Below are 20241 nucleotides of genomic sequence, written 5' to 3' on the forward strand. Positions count from 1 at the left end.
AACGTTTTTTTTTTTCTATGCCACGTGTTATGCGTAAATTGCTTTTTTGCTGTTATTGGGCTGCAATCTTTTAACATCCACTTTCAGTTAACGATAATTCTTTTTTTCTTCTCATAAGTATGCAATGCAAAGCCTATTGAACAAAAATACAAAATCATTTTTAGTAAAAAAATTATTTATTTATTGTATCAATCGGCACATTGCATAATGATAAAAACCAACATCCGTGGATACACCATTGCAAATTATCTCTGACTTTTGTTTTAGCATAATGAAGTATACTTTTGTTCCGATTGATCAAACAATAAAAGAAATTTAGCGCCAACAGTAGTAAAACCGAGAAAAATGTGACAAATATCGCTTGACAGGAGAGTTTTCATTATGTTTTGAGACAGAATCTAAAATCTGGGGAGGTCACAGTCCCGAGCATTCTGGATTTGAGGTCCCATACTGTAAATGTACAAGTGACGATTTTATTTAATATTTAGCAGTTTGAATACTAAGCAGTCAGGAAGTCTTTTTAATTTGCAGTTAAAAATATTGATCTAGATTTCAATAAAGGTTTAGTGAATTATATGAACACACACACATTAATTTCTCTCATTACCAACTCTTTTTCAAAAAGCATAATGAACACAAAAACACAAAATCCAATAATCTTTCAAAACATGCAAGTTTAATAGTTTAGAGAAAAAAATGACTAGTTCTCTGGGTTGTATGTTTTGTGCTTATTAAAGATTTTACAAGTGCATAAATTATTTTATGCACATTTAGTATAAAATCAAACTATCACTAAATACAGTGGCAGATATACCACAGTGGACAAGGTAAAATACATTTTTAGAATTATACATTGTGTTGAATAATGGATTACAGAAAATTATAAGATAATAATAATATTATATGCATAAAATTTTTATAGGAGCATGACATATTTGGAACTAAAACTTTTATAAATTTCCTGATTTTTGAATTTTATTAAATGTTCAATGTTCCCGATGACTTCAAAACAATATTTAAAGAGTAAATTTATCTTTTTTTACAGCAATTAAATAAAAAATATTAGACTAAAATCTACTTCTGAGAATAAAGCTTTTCATTGCTTCCCTAAAATAAAACAGCTGTTAACTTCGCCTTCTTTTACTATGATTCTGTCTCTGCATAATTTTCATGTTCACTTTTATAAATGCAGACACGTCTGTGAATGAAAAACACAACTGTGAACAAAATAAATTCAAAAAACAAAGTTTTTATATTTTAATGAAATTTACAAAAATTAAATCTATAATGATTAGATAGCTTTAATAACAAAAGAAAGCTTTAATAACAAAAGCTAAGCTAACTAAGTAAGATAGCTTTAATAACAAAAGAAAATTTTAATAGCAAAATAAATTCTGATAGATAAGGCAAAGTCTAACTGAATGAGCAAACCCAGTAATGACTCTTTTAACCACCCTGCGGTTTATGATGAGATATCTCGTCCATTTAACATGTAATTCTGGGACTGTCCAATCGCAAGGGGGTTAAAGGCAGAAACCTAATGACTGAAGTACAAAATCTGTGAGAGTAAAATAAAATATATATAAAGCAAAGCAAAACTTCCAAAAAATGTTAAAGAATTTCATAACTTTCTTAAAACTATAGAATGTTCTCTTACTTATTTCCATGGATTTTAAACAAACATGTACAGTTTTTCAGTTCAGATTTATTAAACCATCAATTTTCTTAAGGCTTAATGTGCTTTATGTTTGATTATAAATTCAAGCAAACACATAACTCTACATGGATATTAGAATGAGGAAATAATTTTGGGAAGTTGATCCATTAAGTGTTAAAACATTCTCAGAACTTCTTTTGCAGTTAAAGAAGAAGGTAGTCATATTATTGGTAAATGCAGATAACTAATGTTTTTATCTACTTTCATAAATATAATGCAAGTACAACAATTTATTCTATATGTACCCAGCCACACAAAAGGAGAATAGTTGTAACATTTTACACCGTATTTTAAACCTTAAGCATACAGTCAACCCTCGTTTATCGCGATTAATCAGTTCCAGACTTTAACGCGATAAGTGAATTTCCGCGAAGTATGATTCTTTATTTATTAATAGAATATTTCCCTAGTTAAAGTGTAGAAAATTATTCACAAACTTTTTTGATGCAATATTTTTACATAATTTTAGCCCTGTACACATGCAACAACATCCTTTTGCCCAGTTACTCGCTTCACCCCCTCTATGTTTCACAAATTATGAGAAAATAAGATGTTGTGAATGTAATTGTTATTTTTGTGCATAAACTAAACATACACACACAAGTGATGGTATTTCCCTCACCCTGAATCTGCATTCTTTCCTTTGCAAGTAATACCTACTGTTTGAAAAGCAAGTAATTGAACACCTTTAACAAATGGACTTATATTCTTGCAATTATCAAGGATAGACACTCTCCACTTATAGTTTAATGGTTGAAAACAGTAACAATAGCATTATTACCCCCCCCCCCTTCCTGAACTGGCTGTTCTATAGCCCCTGAGATGAACTTGCTGACTTGAAAACAATATTTTATTACTCTTTTGAAGGAAAGAATTAAAATGAGCCTATTTGAGATGCCTTACAACTATATTTGAAAAGAAAACCGCGATAGAGCAAAGCCGCGAAAGTCAAAGCGCGAACTGACAAGGGACGACTGTACTAAACTTTTTATTTACCAACACCAAAATATTAATATTCCACAACAAACTTCTCCTCATCAAATTAATACGAAATGCAATAACTGTATGATGAGTCATATAGCTATACACAAACAATAAATAAATAACTAAATTTTAATTATTTAAAAAAAAAACTTTTAACCAAGCTTAGTTCAACAAAAAAATTTTACTACTCTAAAATGAAAGGCTATAATAACTTTAAAATATAAATTACAGTGCTTCATTAGGAAATATGTAGGGCTGGTCTCTATGGTTTGAGGTCTATCTCTTATTTTGCCTTGTCAAAAATCTGCTACTGAATTTTTTAAATGCACTAAGGTTCAGTCAAAATTTTCTGAATAAAACATTGATCATGATTTATTCAGTAAACCATAGGCTTGTCAAGAGTAATTTAAATATAAAATATAGAACACTAAATAATTAATGATCATAGTAACACAACCCACCTGTCATTTAATCAACTTTTATCTTTTATGCAAAGTTTATTGAACTTTTGTTTTATGATTAAAAAAGTGCATCTGCACATATACATAGTATTTTATTGCAAAAGAAGACATAAAGGGATAGGGGAAGTCCATATTTTCCAATAGTGTATACAATAGGTTTCCAGGTGAGAAGATCTGATCTATGACTTGCTTTTTTTCTTTTGGTAATTTTTTTTAAATACAATATCGGTGACAGCATTTTGTGTTGATATAGTATAATTTTTATATATTTGTCTTTGAAATTTCCAATTTACTTAGTCTAGTCATAATCTGATCTCTTTGAACTTGATCTTAAAGAAACATAAGAGTTATTATTTATTAGATATTTTATATAGTATATTGTATTTTTGTGTTATTGAGTAGTTTTAGCTGCTGTGTATATAAAGAAATTCCATTTATAATTTATTTATTATTTATACATTCCTTCTTGTAACATATATTTTTCTTCTTATTCCATAACTAAAATCAAAGGTGGATACAGGAAGAGGAGGGTATACATATAGAATAAGTCACATCTTGTATTATCTTAGTAGTAATAGTGTACAAAATGTATGAATTTGTAATTTGCTATGCATTACATATTAGTTATCATTACACCAGGAGTGCGGTAAGGGGTGGTTTTGGGTGTCAAAAACAGCAGAGAACCCTTGGTTTTAACAGACATTACCAATCCTAATATGAAATTTCATACACATGTAAGGACTGTTTAGTCCCCCCCCTCCCCCCCAGCAAGGTGAACTCTGTGTGCATCACACCATATGTTTTGGAAATTTGTGACTCATACAAACTTGAAATTGCTAATACAAGGAAGGAATTGTTGACATTTATGTTAGAATGAACTGATAGGATTTGATCAGCATGTTAAAATATTTTGTAGAAATCAGTTTTTCCAGACAATTTAGTTAAAATACTTGCGAAAAACATTTAGCACATTCCGGAGTCTGAAAAGTTATTTTTCAAAATGCATAATTATTGTAAAAGTTTATGGAACTATATAACGTACAACTTTTTCTCAACTTTGTGCCCTCCTCTGACAAAATCATTCCACTTGTGAGAAATTTTGAATTTTTTTAAATATTTATTGTTAAACATGATTATTTATTATTGAATATATTTTTCTTTTCTATTAACCATTGTATAATTACATTCCAAAGACAAGAAACTTGTTTAGTGCAATTAAGAATAAATTGTTGGAAATATGCTTCCTTGTTTGTTTCAAAAAGGTGAAACATTTTCATTAATCTAAAAAATAAATGTATTTACAAAATTATATGTTGTCTTCTTCCTTTTCTTTTTGTCTGTTTATGAAAAAAAAAAGTATTTAACCTTCTGAGACCCAAGAAGGAGAGATAGTCTCTAATTACCCCTTTTAAATGGCTTTCATCATGATGTTGCAGCCACATGTGGGAGGTTAGCTAAAATCCTACGTATAATAGTAGTGGTTGTGATGTTGCATGAGCACCATATACAGTCATTTGTAATAGGTTTTGAAAAACATATCACATTCACATGGCAGTAAGAGGGGTAATATGTTATGGTTCAAATGAGAGTGACACGAGTCATCTTTGACATAGTTTTGAGTAATAGACTCTCTCCCTCATTCACAATTTGCCCGGCGTTTTATACCCAGCAAAGAAATATCCAGAAAATGCTACTATGTTCTACCAATTTCTCATTTTCTTTTTATTCCATTCACAAATCTTATCATTCAGAAATGGGAGGGCCATGTACTTCATTCGAATGTGAGGGGGGTTGCATATGCATTACAAGAAATTTACCGGTTAAGTTACTACGATAATTTTAGATGACAGTTAATGGAACAAATGCCAAAAATAGCCAGATTACAGCAAATTAATCATAAAAATAATTACTATTTACAGAATTTAACAATATACTTTTTTTTTTTCGCTGCAATAATTATTATAATCAGTGTTCTTCTGATAAGGTGGTATATTCCCATCATATTTTCAGCATTGCTCCTTAGTATTTTCAACTTGATATATTTTCTTGAATTTTGGTTGTAAATGTTTCAGAGTGTTTTTTTTCCTTCTTTTTTTATGCTTGTGGTATTTCAAAATGTAACTTGAGGGACCTTGTTGCCATATAAAAAGTTTCATTTCGTTTTTTTTTTTCACTTCAAACTTTTTAATATCTTACCTCTGCATCTTGTTTTGATCATTTTTGCAATTGGAAGTATGAGCCTAGGACTAAGGGTGTCTAAAATAGAGGTATTGCACGTTAAACAGGAAGACTCTGTATGTGCTACTGTGAAATTTTGAAGTTGGAGAATATCTACTATAACAGGTGATTCACTGGAAATATTTGTTCTTTTGCCGATGTCTTAAGAAAACGAATGTTATTATTCACCAGCTATGTTGAGATTTACCAGAATTATAGGGCTTTCACAGAAACATGTATACAGTAACAAGTAGGGTAAACACTCCAGTAGTCGGCCATTTAAGAGAGCAATAGCTGTTTTTTGTTAACCTATAAATTTCAGCAATCAACTCACCAACAAAAACACTGTGAGAACTTAGGCTACACCTTTCTGATAATAATTCACTAAATTGTTTCAGAAGTAAGATAATTTTTTTTTTAAAGACTGACCTATTAATGCGAGAAAATGCTCCAGTAGTCAGCCATAGGAAGCCAGTGCTGGGCCGTTTCATTTTCATTACTCTTAATGGGGTATGAGTGAATAAATTAAAACGAAATTTAATGCAAAACTTACAGCACAGCATTGTACTAACAAAATTAATTATTCCAGTAATTACGAAAAAATCTGCATTCTTTTGATGTGCTCGTAACATCTATGTTTATATTATTTTTCAATTTGCAACCAGTTTGATATGCATCACATGCAATACATTTTTCATTATTTATCTTCTACATCATTTGCTAGCGTAGTATCATGCAGCAAATATGGAAAAGAATGAGGTTTTGGGAAATGAATTTTGAAAACATGAGAACGTGGATCCTCCCCCCCCCCTCTCCTGGTGCAAAAAGTTTCTGTATTAACCATAGACTAATAATAAGAGTAGACCGAGCTTTCTCATTCTTGCTGATGAAGAAAATTGGTTCATAGATGTATCATGTGACTAGTGGAAGGGCTTGGCGAAGACTTTGGCAGCATGGTTGCTAGATGGCAGCATTATCTATAGTTTGGCACTCGACATGTATTTTAAGACAATGTGTTTTCATTAAAAAAAACTTCCAGGTGCAGAGATTGAACTGTTTTTCTTTTAGTTATGCATTATTTTGACATTAGTAATAGTTTTTGATCAGTTTTCGGTAACTTTTATTTCATTTGGAGCTGTCAGCGTTGGCGTGAACGAAATGGTGTAAACGTTTTGCGTTAACGCAAAAATGTACTAATCGGTATCTTAAATTGAAACTGTAGGTAAAAATCTTACCGTTTGCCGATTCTTCTTGGTCGCTTGCATCTTTTATTGCTAAAAGAGTTATTGAAATTGACTAAAGAAAATGCACAATACTATCTGAACGAAAAACTCACTATATTAACAAAATATTTACAACTTAGAATAACAAATTTACAGATCGGACTCCATAAAAGATCATTCTTCCGTGTTCCATCAGTTCTATTTATTTTATTTCGCGCTGGCGTTGATCGTCTGCTACGATCAACGCCCGTTGTTGCTAGGATATCCACCAGTCACATGGTTTGGTTTATGAGCAGCAAAAGGGTTGCCATAGCTCGGTCTACTCTTATTATTAGTCTATGGTATTAACAAATGTGTATGCTAAGATAAGTGTGATGGAGGACTATCCGTAGGATTGCGTTGTGTAGATGTTAGCTCCTGCCATCACAGGTAAATTATCAGTTACGCTAAAGCTAAATCTGGCGAATAATCAATTTATTTTGTCACTAAATACAGTACACAGATTCTGGGAGGAGAGGGAGTGTGGACTTACCCAAAACTCAACGGAGGAATACCTTCGGCATCATTCTGCTGGAACTCCATGTTATCAGAGCAGCCGGTCACTAACACACAAGACGCACTACTGCCAGACCTCCTGGCTCACACCCTCGACTCTCTCTCTAGGGGTCTGTGTAGGGGACAAACCCCTCATCAGTTTGGTGTGCTTCCTTAGCTGCTGGCGCCATCTATCGAGGTTCTCCTAAAACTTACTTCAATTACGGATTTCTCCGCCACATAAGGACTAAATAAACGAGTTGATAGAATTCATGACCGATAAAGAGTGAATTAATGATCAATATGATTGACACTTGACTGGCCCTTGTTCATTATAATTAAAATAAAATTAAAATTGTAGTTTTGGAAACAATTTCACCTCAAAACAAAGCAAGTAAAAATCCGTTCGCAAAGCACTTGAAAGATCGACAAACGTTGGCATATCTAAACACACAATATTTATCATAAAAAAAGGTACTTTTGTTGTGAACAAACTGGAGTAAGCCGAATTATGTTGGCAGATCTGTATTTTCAAGGGGGGGGGGGGCATATGGTATGAATTAAAACTCATTTTGCAGGGGAAAAACTTCAAAATACAAGCAAAACCGACATGTTTTGAAAATTACGAGGAGTCAATGCCCCCTTCTCCTCTTGCCTTCCTGACTGCTCGAATGACGGGTCTGTATATAGGTAAATTGAAGTTGAGAAATGGGGGGGGGGAGGGGTGTCAAAAAGATAATCTTACAGAGCTTTTAACAGGAATATTAGTAAATGACGAATAAACTAAAATAGAGTTTGTAGCTACGTAAGGCAATTTTAAAGCAAATCCAGTATTTTTTTTTAACAAGAAATAAATTTTGATTTCCTAGAGAAGAAAACCCAAGGAAATAAATATTTGGTCAGGGGCAGTAATAAGAAGTGATATCACCATTTAAAATAATTAGCCTTAATAGAATACTTTTCTTGAACCTTTGGTGAAGCAAATAGTTTGTTTAGCATATTGAGCAATAGAAAGCATAACCACAGATTTAACACTCATTGAAATAATTTGAGCTAACGAAGCTATTGAATTTTCACATTTTAATTCCTTACAAATGGAATGTCTATTAATTGCAGAATAAATACCAATGGAAATCAAAATATTTGTTTTATTTATTTCAGTAAGATGGTTTGATAAGTAAAACGATAAATCACTATTCGGTAATGACAAGTTGAGTGTTAGAACTATTATTCTAAACGCAACGACAGACTGAATTAACAACCTATTTTCAGCCCTGTTTATGAGAATTTTAAACTGAAATCATCATTAAAGCAGTAAAATGATGAAACGACTCTTTTTGTCAAAAAACGTTAAGGCATAAATTTAAACATTTTCTTTTGAAGAAATAACGTTAGAAATGGAACTTTTACTCAAAACAGCTAAATTGCTGCTGCGTCAATACTTTATTTTAATTACTATTTGATGAACATTAGAAAATCTATATTAAGTATGCAGTCAACTGCTGGGTAGATCAACAAAAAAGTATAGAACCAGTGGTCAATCTGCTGTGGCCGACTATTGGAAATGCATAAGAATTCAGTACCCAGTGGTCGTCCACCCCTCTAAAAATAATTGAGTCTAAGAAGGAGCTCTTTTTTAAATTGAAACGCTATGTTATACAATCCATTAAAATATAAGTTCACGCAAATTTACAGTAGAACGAAAAAAAAAGGGTGCTTAACATTTAAAGATGATGTGTCTTCTTAACAAAAAAAATAAGCAGAATTGCAAACTAGGATGATGGGCACACCATTTAAAATGAAAGTTATAGGCCCATTTCTTTGACATGTATTACCTGCAAAGTAATGGAAAAAATGATTTTAAAGAGACTAAATTTTTATCTGAATACTCACGACCTTCTTCCAAAGGAACAATATTAGAGCAGGACATAGCACCTCAGATCAAGTGCTTTATCTCTGTCAAAAGATTAGAGATGCCCATAATAAAACCCCCACTAATCATACTGTGGCGGCCTTCCTGGACCTGACTAAGGCCTTTGACAGGGTATGGAAGCAAAAGCTCATAACTAAACTCTTTGAGTCTTTTGGAATCCACGGGAGGGCCTTGGCCTGGATTTACGACTTTTTAAGAAACAGATTCATCCGGGTAAAGTTCAACAACACTTTGTCGGAGAGCTTTGGGCTTTCTCAGGGTGTTCCTCAGGGATCGGTTCTGAGCCCAACCCTATTCTCATTATTTATAGCTGAACTTGAAAGGGAGGTTTCGAAAAGATGCGAAGTGGGGTTGTTCGCAGACGATTTAGTGCTATGGGACTCTGGCCCTGACATCAATAAATTGGAACGTTGCATCAACTCTACACTCAATGAAGTGTGTGGTTTCGCAGAGGGTCACAAATTGTGTTTTAACCCTTCCAAATCTACAGTTAGTTTCTTTACAACAAATAAGAGACTTTTTAACTATCAGTCAAAAATCTATATGAATGCTCATCTGCTTGCAGTGGAAAAGCACACTAAATACTTGGGCTTTGTTCTGGACAGCGAAGTTACTTGCAATAGACATATTGATCACTTAATGCAAAAAACGCTTAATGATCTTAAAATATATTTCAGGGCGCAACTGGGGTGCCGACTCTAAAACTCTCAGAACTACTTACATGGCCCTAATAAGGCCTATTCTAGAATACGGCTATCCAGTCTACAACTGTGCCTCAAACACCAACTTACAAAAGCTTGAAAGGGTACAGCTTAGTGCGGCTTGTATTATTACAGGACTTCGTAACAGTTGCCCAAATGAGATAGTACTATATGAGGCTGATCTGCAACCTCTCAGCCTTAGGAGAAAAACTAATTTGAAAAAATATTTCTCAAACCTCACCAGTTATGGGACCCAGAATCGAACGTCTGAGTTCTTGTTGGGGTGTACCAACAATAAAAAATTAAAGAAAAATAGCCCTTTAAGCTTGGCTGACTCAGACAACTTGATCCCAAAAAATGTAATTCAGCATAGTTTGAAACAGAACATTAATCCCTCAATTGGTTTAAACAGAGTCTACTTCCACACGGATTTCCCTTCCCAGGTGAACAAGAAATCAGATGCACCGGCTTATTTGAAACAATTGGCTTTAGAAGTGATAAACAATATCCCTGAGGACTCTATAATAATGTATAAGGATGGTAGTCAGGATGAACGTAACTGCTCTGGTAGTGGTGTTTATATTTTATTCCAAGGGTGTGCAACAAAATTAAGCAGAAGAAATCCAGACTTTTGCTCAGTTTTTAAAAGCGAGCTTATTGCTATCGATGAGGGGCTCGGTTCAATTTTGTCTTCTCCCGGCTCTTCAGCCGTTTGGATTCTGTCAGATAGCCGAAGTTCCATCCAGTACCTCTCTAATTGGCATAAAGTGGGTGATGGTACTGGTGTTTCTATTATTAACAAACTGGAGCATATTTCTTCTTTTCGAGAGGTGCATTTTCAGTGGATTCCAACTCACGTTGATGTACACGGTAACGAGATGGCCGATATCTTGACTAAAAAAGGGACTGGTGAGCCATTATATACACCTGATTCTTTGACTTACTTGGAGCTATTTACTAAGGCTAAAAGAGATGCAAAGTCCTCCTGAACTGTCCCTCCTACCCATAATTGGTACCAGGCGAAGTGCCCGAGAGGTGCATTATCTCTCAAGTGTGGTACACGAGATCAGACGACCATCACTAGGCTCATTAGTGGACACCTAAAATCATTGACTTATTGCAGTGGAAAAAAGACTTTTCCAACCTGTGTGAAGTGTGCCGACCATCAGGCCACCCCCAAACATATACTGAATTGTCTGGGACTTTCAAGATTGGAACTTTTGGCGCATCCAATGTTGGTGTTGGATTTTTTGAGAGTGACGAATTTCATAGACCTGGTTTAGCACTGCTAAACACCGGAGATTTGCAACATTTAAAATAAAATGAATCATTACTACTTAATAAAAAGTATCCACAACTGCACTATTATTGGATGATAATTGGGGTTAGGTAAATGAATGTGAGAATGCATCATATCCGATTTTGAGTCTTACATATACTGTTTATAGGCAGTTTTATGTACTTGTGACTCACTACTGGAACACTTACCCTACACGGTGAAAAAAGCTTTTTGAAAATGCTTTTCAACTAATAACTGCAATCAAAGAAAGTCCCAAAAACCTGTATTGTTTGAAAGTTATAAAAGCGTCATGTACATACGTACAAAACTTCTGCTTTTTTTCAGGTTGAAATGCCATTTGATTCTATGTCTTTCCTGTCTGGACACATGAAGAACAAGGCAGACTATGATTCAGTTAAAAAATAAGTAACAAAAACAATACTAATGAAGTAAATTAGAAAATTTATTGCATGTATGTTTTTTGGAAAATACAAGGAATGAATATCCCCCCCCCCCCCCGCAAATCTACGAATATAGGAATACAGTTGACACGAAAATGAATATTTACTATACAATATAATACATCTTTCATATGTACTCTCCTAAACAAGAAATTGATCAAGTTGTCTTACATAATTGATGATGAAATTATAAAATTTAATCTTTTATGCAACACTTAGAGGGCAATACACTCCAATTGTATGTATAATTACTCCGATTCTGATATTCAAAGGAGCATAACTTTTCTGTCCTTTTAATATTTTGGTATTTTTCAATCATCATTTCTACAGTCTGCTTATGTGTAACCAAAAAAGCATTTGAACATCCTCTTGACATAAATTCGGTATCAAAACGTGTATCATGGAGCCTATTTATTTCAAAGGGAGCCAGCCATACTCCTAAACTCACATCTTCATTTTTATACATGGACAAATATTCTGCATTTATAACAATTTGATGAACTAAATCTCTTGAGAGAACATACCCTCCACCTTTGGCATATGGCAAATATTTATCACAAAGAAACCAGTTTCTCTCGGCCCATTTTCCCACTTTTTTCACATTAGCTTGCCCATCAAAATACCCCCAATAAGTTTTACTCTTAGGCATTTGAGACAGAGCAACATTCAGTGCATCCAGGTGAACAAAGCTGTCATCATCGACTTTGAGCACATAAGTATAGCTAACATTCTTCTCAACCCAAATAAATATTTCTCTCAATTTTTCCGACAGCTTCGAGAATGAATCCTGTACTTTATCTAGCATCAATAAATCCTTGTATTTAATATTTTCATCTTCCAAACTCTGTATTTTTTCTGCATTCAAAAGTTTTGATCCAATAGCAAAAAAATGTAAAATATCTTTGTCAGCTTTTGTTTGTAACCAAGTATCTCTGATGATTTTTCTTCTTTCATGGTTTCCAGGGGAACTGAAGATAATAACTAAAAGTAAAGCCTGGTACCTGGGAGAAGTCACTTCTAAGTCTTTAATCTGTAATGTTTCATAGGGTTTCTTAATTTGGGTTGCATCTTCACATGGCCCTATACTATGTAAGATGCCAAAGAAATAGCCAACCACAAACACAACTGCACAAATGAAACAAAGGAAAAGAGTCTTCATAAAATATTTTGGAGGAATCCTACAAAGAAAACAAAGGAAAATGGTTAAAATGTGACAAATTTTGGTTTGAAATGCATGTTATGGTTATAACTATGCTGTGTGATAGAGTTGTACACTATATAATATTGATATTGTTAGAAATTTATTTCATACATTTTAGTTAACCCCATACTTTTAGAAGAAAAACCGGGGGGGAAATCAAAAACCTGAGAATAAGTTAAGTCTCTACTTTCTGGAAAAATCGGGAGCATTTTGCAACTAATTTTGAATTTATTAAATGTTATTAAAAGAGAAAAAAGAAACGTAATGAACATTTTCATGTTAAAAAACATTTGATTTTCATTCTTTTGCACAAACAGTGTTCATTTCTGTGATCACAAGTTTTGTAAAGGGTTCGATTTTGCTGTTAGAATTTTCGTTACTTGTTTTGCCTTTATTTCGATTCAATATCAATAAAATTTTATGCTGCAGTCATATATCATTATTTTAAAAAAATGAGCATTACTTAGCAACTGTTAGGAAAATTTGGAAATGCGGCAATTCCCACTTTTTGCGTAGTTGGCTGTTTATTGTAATTATTTAGTCTTTGTTTCAGTCAGACCATATAAAATCATATCAAACTGTGTAAGCATTTATTTCTTTAGCATTTGCTTAAAAGAGTTGAACTAAAATTGAGATTCTAAGAATTGTTTTTTGAATATTTTCAGAAATTCTGCCTTGCATATAAGTTGACCCCCTGACTTTTTTAAACCTAATTTTTTTAACTAAATTTCTCAATTTATATGCAAGTATATACGGCATTTAGATTTTTTTATTTCGGAGGATTCATTTTCAAAAAATTAAAGTCAATTTGTGATAATTCAAAGCCTTATAACTCAGATATTCCTTTATCTCAAAGCTTTCATGGGGGGTTCCAAACTCTTGAGTCTTGAGAAGGTTGTGTGAACTTCCCATAACTCAAAGATTTAAGCTGATCATCTGGGACTTAAGAGTTATTGAGTTGACTGTAGTATGCAATTTTTTTCTCCAACTTTTTTTTTTTTTTTTTGACTCACATTTCATTATACAGTCGGACCTCTATATATCAAAGTAGCAAATTACCAAAAAAAAATTCGATAGAAATTTTGATACATAGAAACAATCTTATTTTATCATAAAAATCTCCTACGACATTAAATTTAAAGCTAATTTTCATGTATGAAACCCAGTTTCTAATTTGTACGAGTATTTGATTAAATAAAAGTTAATAATTAAAAAAATAACAGAAATTACATTTCTCTACCTTCATACATCTTCATTCTTCGGCAATTCAACTTGATCCGCAGCATTAGGGGATTTTAGTTTTGAGAATGTAATCGAAAGAAAAGTAAAAAATCAATCTACTTAACTTGAATGATTTTTGCTGAAGCTAAAAAGACCCCTAGGAATGATAATCAACACACCAAAGGAATAACTTGAAACTGATTTTACAGTGTTACTGGTTACAACTAAGATTTGAAATAAACTTGAGGGAATTTAAGAACTCCAGAACGGAACAGCAACCTATCTACACACCCCTCAACCTCAGATTCCTTATGAGTTTCGTACGGGGTTGTTTGATTTAAACCACGTTGGTTTAAACCATGGTTTAAACCAATTGATTTTTTTAAAAAAAACATGCGGTTTTTTTTAAATGGTTTTTTTAAAAAAAAGCCAAAAAAAAAAAAAAAAATCTATTTTACAGGTTTACATTGATTTCCCCACACATATTGAAAAATGTAAAATTCCATTTATGCTACGTTCCTATCGCAAAGTTGCAGAGATAAATACTAAAATTGCAAAGTTGCTTCTTCAAAATGTATTACAAGCTTTAATCGAAAAAAAATATTAATATATTTTTTATTTCATATATGTGCCATAAAGCAGATTTCAGTCAACTTCCATCATTATGCTTAATTTGCATGATTAGTTAAGATTTATTAAGGATTGAATCTTTTATTGTAGATGCAATCCATTATATTGCTTACTCCTGTTGCAGGGGTGTGACATTTTTGCCCATTTATTTGCACTTTCCTGGAATTTTAACTTTGACTTGTAAGGTAATCAACAGTCTAACTTAATTGTTTGCATCTAAAAATTAAGATTTGTTCTGCAGGTGAACACAAATAATATTTTTTGAATCAAATTTAAAAAAAAAGTTTATACTTCATATTATGATACATAATAGTTCTTTATATTATAATGTAAGAAGATTAAAAGGCAAATTTTTAAATTCCCAGAACAAAAGGCAAATGTATGTGTAAAAATTGATTAAGAAATATATAAATCTTCACATATAAACTACACTCTCCATTGGTGTTTCTTTTTTCTTTTCTTTTTTTTTTTTTTTGGATTCTGTGTGCTCAAAAGATTTTGATTGGCTATACACCTATGCTGCTTTATGACTATTGGGTGCAGATAATTCTTAGTTTTTTTTCCCCCTATTGTTATTTATATATGCACTGCACTTTTCTGAAGCTGGTTTTAGTAATGTTGAAGACCTTTAAAGACGGTTGCATTGCATTTTTCAAATTCTTTTTCCTGGCTTTTCCACCACTCAGTCACTGTTGCAGAAGATATATAACGTTTTTGGCAAAAACATTTTCTTGAAATAGAATTTGCTACACATTTATTTGTTCTAAAGAGTTTGCATTTAATATTTTTTAAACTTCAATGCTGGATGCAACATGTATGCCAGTAAATAAGATGTAATTTAAGCCATGTTACATCAATTTTTCTATATTTTTGATTTGGTTCTTTGTTTTAGCGATAGTCGATATATTTTCCAAGTCTTTCCAAAATAAGAAGAGTCGAATATAGGGCAGCACTTTTTTTTAAAACTTTGTCAGTACAACAGCAATTAATTTTTTGACTGTTCAATCATGTATTGTTGTACATTTTGCTTTACTTCAATATTTGCGACATTGTGTATATAAAAATAAGCATTATGTAGGATCAGAAAGAAAAAATATAGAAGTTGTTCTTTTGAAAAGATTATGCTTAAAAATATAACTTTTACCTTTATTCGATAATTATTCATATTATGTTGGTTTTATAAAGTTTTTTTTCTTGGATCTTCATTATATTTTACCTTAACCCGCATCACAACCACTTCTTGAAGTATTTCGTATCATAAAGGGTAGAGACGTACCGAGTACTCGGTAACTACTCGGTACTCGGCCAATTTGCCGAGTACTCGGTACTCGGCCAATACCGAGTAGTTGCAAAAAATTGAATATTGTCCAAGACAGATATTAAAATTTATAAAAAAAGAGCAAGCATTATATTCTGCAATCATTTACAATTAAAATTTATAAGTCAAATTTAAATTTTGAGAATAATGAAGTTTGTAATGCTTTAATGGAATAAATCTTTATTTTAATGTCCCCAAAGTTAATAAAACTTATTTATTAAAAATTACGCAAAAAATGTAAATATAGAAAATATGGAATTTTTATATTAAAAATGGATTTTTGCTACAAACAAAAATTAGTTATAAAAAATTTAAAAATACCTTTGCTTAAAAAATAAAACAACCTTAAAAGTACAGTGCAGGAACTCTGCAGACACGTGTTTTGGCATTACAAGGAATTCCTTTTTCAATGCACAAAATGGGGGCTCGTAGATTTAAAGGCATCCGACAAAAGTCGTATTTATTTGTTGAATGTCTTTACATTCTTTAGCTCACATGTTATGCACTGAAAAAGACGTTCCTTGTAACGGGGGGGGGGGGGGGGAGCAGAAACACGTGGTCTGGAGTGTTCCTGCACATTTGTTTTATCTGCTTTTAAAAATTATTTATGTTTGGCAGATTAGAACTATAATTGATTAGTATACAGTGAAACCCCTCCTAACGGACACCCCTCTTATGCGGACAATTTTTAATTCCCCAGTTCCAATGCAAATAACATTATTAAACCCCTGTCCTGCGGACACCTCTGTATTGCAGAAAAAAAATTTGTCCCGTTAGTGTCCGCATTAGAGGGATTTTACTGTAATTTGTTTTAATTCCAACTTGATTAATCATACCTTTTATTTATTTATTTTTAATTTAAAAAATTATTTTTTTGTAAAATTTTTGACACAAAAAAAATTGTATATATATAATGCGTAATTAAATTTCAGCAGGAATTTAGTTTTAAAAAATATTATATGGACAAGGAGGTTTATACTACTATTCCAATAAGTTCAAAATTCATTACATGTGTGTCTGTGGTTCTTCTTAAAACATAATTGGTACTTGGAACTCGGCCGAGTACTCGGTAACTCGGTACTCGGCCGAGTAATAAAAGGTCGAGTACTCGGTACTCGGGCAAAGTGCTACTCGGTACGTCTCTAATAAAGGGTCTATATATACATGCATACTAATATGTTAATCAAGACAAACATTTCAATCAATATTTCCCCGCAGAAAGCTATTTTAATTATTTAATTTAGTTACAAGATTTTGTTCTTATCTCTTTAATTTATCAAGAAATTAGGTATAATGTGACTATTGAAGAACTGTTAATTACACGGAACCTTAATTACCTTCCGAAAATTAATTGTTTTTCTCGCAAATAGTATTTAAACCAAAAAAACCCGGTTTAAACCAAAAAAACCTGGTTTAAACCAAAAAACCGTTTTTTTGGGGTTTTTTTGAAAAAAAACGTTTTTTTTTTTCACCAACCCTGGTTTTGTAGCAACCTTTAGTGAACATAATTTTCTCCCCTAACGCACATTTTTCATGAAACAAACCGTCTAAAGTGGGAAAAAATCTACAAATGTCTTGAAATTTTTTTCGATATATAGAGATTTTTTCGATATATAGAAAATTTTGATATATGGAGGTTCGACTGTATAGTGAATATTTTGGTTTTATGTTAGACTGTAGGAGAAGTTAGAATTTATTGATTTGTTTTCTTTTCATGGTCCTTCAGAATAATTAGGAAATGTGCAGACCATGAACTGTTTGCCGCACCATAGGCAAGGATGTAAAAGAGTTGGAGCACTTTTTCGGAATATTGTTCCAAGTCAGAGGTGCAGTGAAGGGAGGGTTTTGGAAGGTAGTTCTGGCTGCGCTAGTGTTCCGAGTAATACCGTGTTACCACAAAATTTGGGGGTCACCACATTTTCAATAACACTTGCCTGGTCCTTTCCGGCATGCCGGAAAAATCGAGGTTGGGAAAAAAATTAATACTATAAAAAAATGTTTGAGATGGCCCCAGGTCCAGACCTAATAGGGCTATGCGGGTAATCAGACCCTGGCTACGCCACTGCAAACTAATGCCAAAAATCCATATGCTATAAAATACATTTGGAACATTTAATCAAGAAGTCTCATTTTCAGAATCAGCAGATGAGATTGGAATTAGTGCCTTTTATCAGTGCCAGAACCTCAAATTTTCTGAGCCTTTGTAAAATCTTGAAATTGCCACCCTTACCCATCTTCTTTCAAGTTTTAATATAGAGTGTCAACGATAAAATACCGAAAGAGGATGAATTTGCTGCATGGGGCAAGGACCCCGGCTTATTTCCCTTAAATCCAGCACTGCTTCTAATATGCAATTTTCTCACAAAAGTTCATTTGGAAGAAAAATGATAAAGAAACAGTTTTCCAATGAGTGAAATGATTGAAGCATTGACCCCCCCTCCCGACTTTGAGAAATCAATGTATTTATATATAAAAGGCGACGGTGTTGGTTGTTTTTCGGTACAATTTGCATTGAATACACATCCTGTAAAATATTTAAATGACAGGCAAGGTAAATACATCAATTTACCAAAGCTGGGGGGAGAAGAAATTGATCCCATTTCATCAAAATGAGTCCTGGGCATTTTCCATGGCCTCTAAATTTATTAAGAGGCCAATTGAGGCAGTGAGAAGCAAAGGGATGTAAGTGGCAAAATTCAAAATTTGGAGATAACCAGTATGAATGGTAGGTGAACCCCTCCTCTGTCTTGGGGAAAGAAATGGTATTAGTAGCGCTGGTAGGTGCTGATGTACAGCATGATTTAGGAAAAAAAAATAAAAAAAAGCCTACCTAGAACTTTATCTTTATAGTCGTTTTACTCGAAACTTGAAAATGTCCACTTACATCCCTCTGCTTCTCACTGCCTCAATTGGGCTCTTGCCAAATTTGTAAATAGATGGGTTTCCGCTACATTAGCATTTTTCGCAAAAATACTATCCAAACTGCGAAAAATCGAAAAAAGGCATTTTTGTTCCAATTTTTAAGAAAAAGGAGGAGAAAAAAGAAGCACAATCCGAGAGAGCAAGCAAGCATGGCGACATTGAAAACCGTATTTATAAATCTTTAGCTAACATGTATAAACTATGTGCTATTAAGTTCAAAAATATTTTGTCTTAATGAGCATTATGTCCTCCTCCCCCCCCCCATCCCAATAGATGCATTATTTGGGGTTTTTTTAAATTTTGCTCCCACAATACTAAGAACAATTCTGAATTTTTCATTTCAAATTATTAAAAAATATTACCTATTGTGCATTTCAGGGGTGCCCACCTAAGAGGGGGGGTGGGTCATGGCACAGACTGCAGCATTGAAATTTTTAGGAGGATGTTATGAGGGATAATTTTTTCATTTATTTTAGGGGTGGGGCTCTTGCTTTTTTTGGGGAGGGGAATCTGCGTGATATTTAGGGGGGGGGGAACCCCTGGTGCATTTATTTCTTCAAATTATCAAGGTTGAATTTAAGCATTTTGGGAAGGACTTTTCCCCAATTTTAGCTTTTTTGCTAAAGAATTTTTAGACTCAGCTTAAACCCTGGTAGATATGTGTTTTAATCATTTTTCTGTTCATATCAGGGCCACTTCTCAGTTGAGGCCCTACTGCTGTGGTGCGTCTTAAATCCCTTATGTAGATGCCATGTTATTCCCAATGTAAAAGATCTGAACACACATGTGGTTTAATTAAATTTAGTTTTCTTAAAATATTATTCTTATGAAAGACTCTTATTCATTAGATAAAAAACATAACTTACAAAAGTAAGAATCTTTTGAAAAGCTTATCAGTTTATTATTTTTGATTTACTGCACAGGTAAAAGACTTCCCCGCATGAGAACAGCATAGCATTTATTGAGATAATTCAAACGCCGTTAATCGCTGTTCACAAACAAGTTAAAAAACACGTAACAAATCAATGCTTTCTTAAAGTTTCAGTCCAGTTCAGATTACATTTTCATTACTTTGTTCATTTTTCATACCAAACACATGTGCGGAAACCTGATGGCTGTAAAATGTTTCTATTTCAGACTTTTTTTTGCGTTTAAATTTTGCCAGTTCCTATTTTAAACAACAAAAACAGTTGAAGCATTGACACAAATAGGATATATTCTGTCTGCTTTTGTTTTTATTTAGGTATTATACCATAAAGCTATAATCTTATAAATATTAGAGATCTGTCATTGTTTACACTGTACAACAAACACAACACAATCGTTCGTCTAAGTTTTTATTTGGAGGAAGAATCTTCGAAAATATTCGCCAAAAATCTAGATTTAACATCGCCAATAGCAAGGTTGGTCTTGGGCAATAGAGCCAAATCAACCTCTGA

General features: G+C 32.9%; 2 protein-coding genes across 2 annotated transcripts; one reads left to right on the top strand and one right to left on the bottom strand.

Moving 5' to 3' along the window:
* Positions 1-7009: 7009 nt before the first annotated feature.
* LOC129230551 (uncharacterized) lies at positions 7010-11475 on the top strand. Its single transcript, XM_054864955.1, has 3 exons — positions 7010-7031; positions 9747-10537; positions 11395-11475. Exons 1-3 carry the CDS (start codon positions 7010-7012, stop codon positions 11473-11475), a joined length of 894 nt encoding a protein of 297 aa, XP_054720930.1.
* Positions 11476-11584: 109 nt separating this feature from the next.
* LOC129229567 (beta-1,3-galactosyltransferase 6-like) lies at positions 11585-20129 on the bottom strand. The gene is made up of 2 exons (XM_054863896.1): positions 19669-20129; positions 11585-12688 (listed from the first exon to the last, which is right to left on the bottom strand). Exon 2 carries the CDS (start codon positions 12667-12669, stop codon positions 11707-11709), a length of 963 nt encoding a protein of 320 aa, XP_054719871.1. The 5' UTR covers positions 12670-12688; positions 19669-20129; the 3' UTR covers positions 11585-11706.
* Positions 20130-20241: the final 112 nt, after the last annotated feature.

The sequence above is a fragment of the Uloborus diversus genome, chromosome 9 (assembly GCF_026930045.1).
Source record: "Uloborus diversus isolate 005 chromosome 9, Udiv.v.3.1, whole genome shotgun sequence".
NCBI classification, from domain to species: domain Eukaryota; kingdom Metazoa; phylum Arthropoda; class Arachnida; order Araneae; family Uloboridae; genus Uloborus; species Uloborus diversus.

Coding starts and splice junctions, on each gene's coding strand:
- LOC129230551 (XM_054864955.1), top strand. CDS start 7,010: ATGTTAGCTCCTGCCATCACAG. Junction 7,032..9,746: donor GTTAGCTCCTGCCATCACAG/GTAAATTATCAG, acceptor AATATATTTCAG/GGCGCAACTGGGGTGCCGAC. Junction 10,538..11,394: donor ACCTCTCTAATTGGCATAAA/GTGGGTGATGGT, acceptor GCTTTTTTTCAG/GTTGAAATGCCATTTGATTC.
- LOC129229567 (XM_054863896.1), bottom strand. CDS start 12,669: ATGAAGACTCTTTTCCTTTGTTTCATTTGTGCAGTTGTGTTTGTGGTT.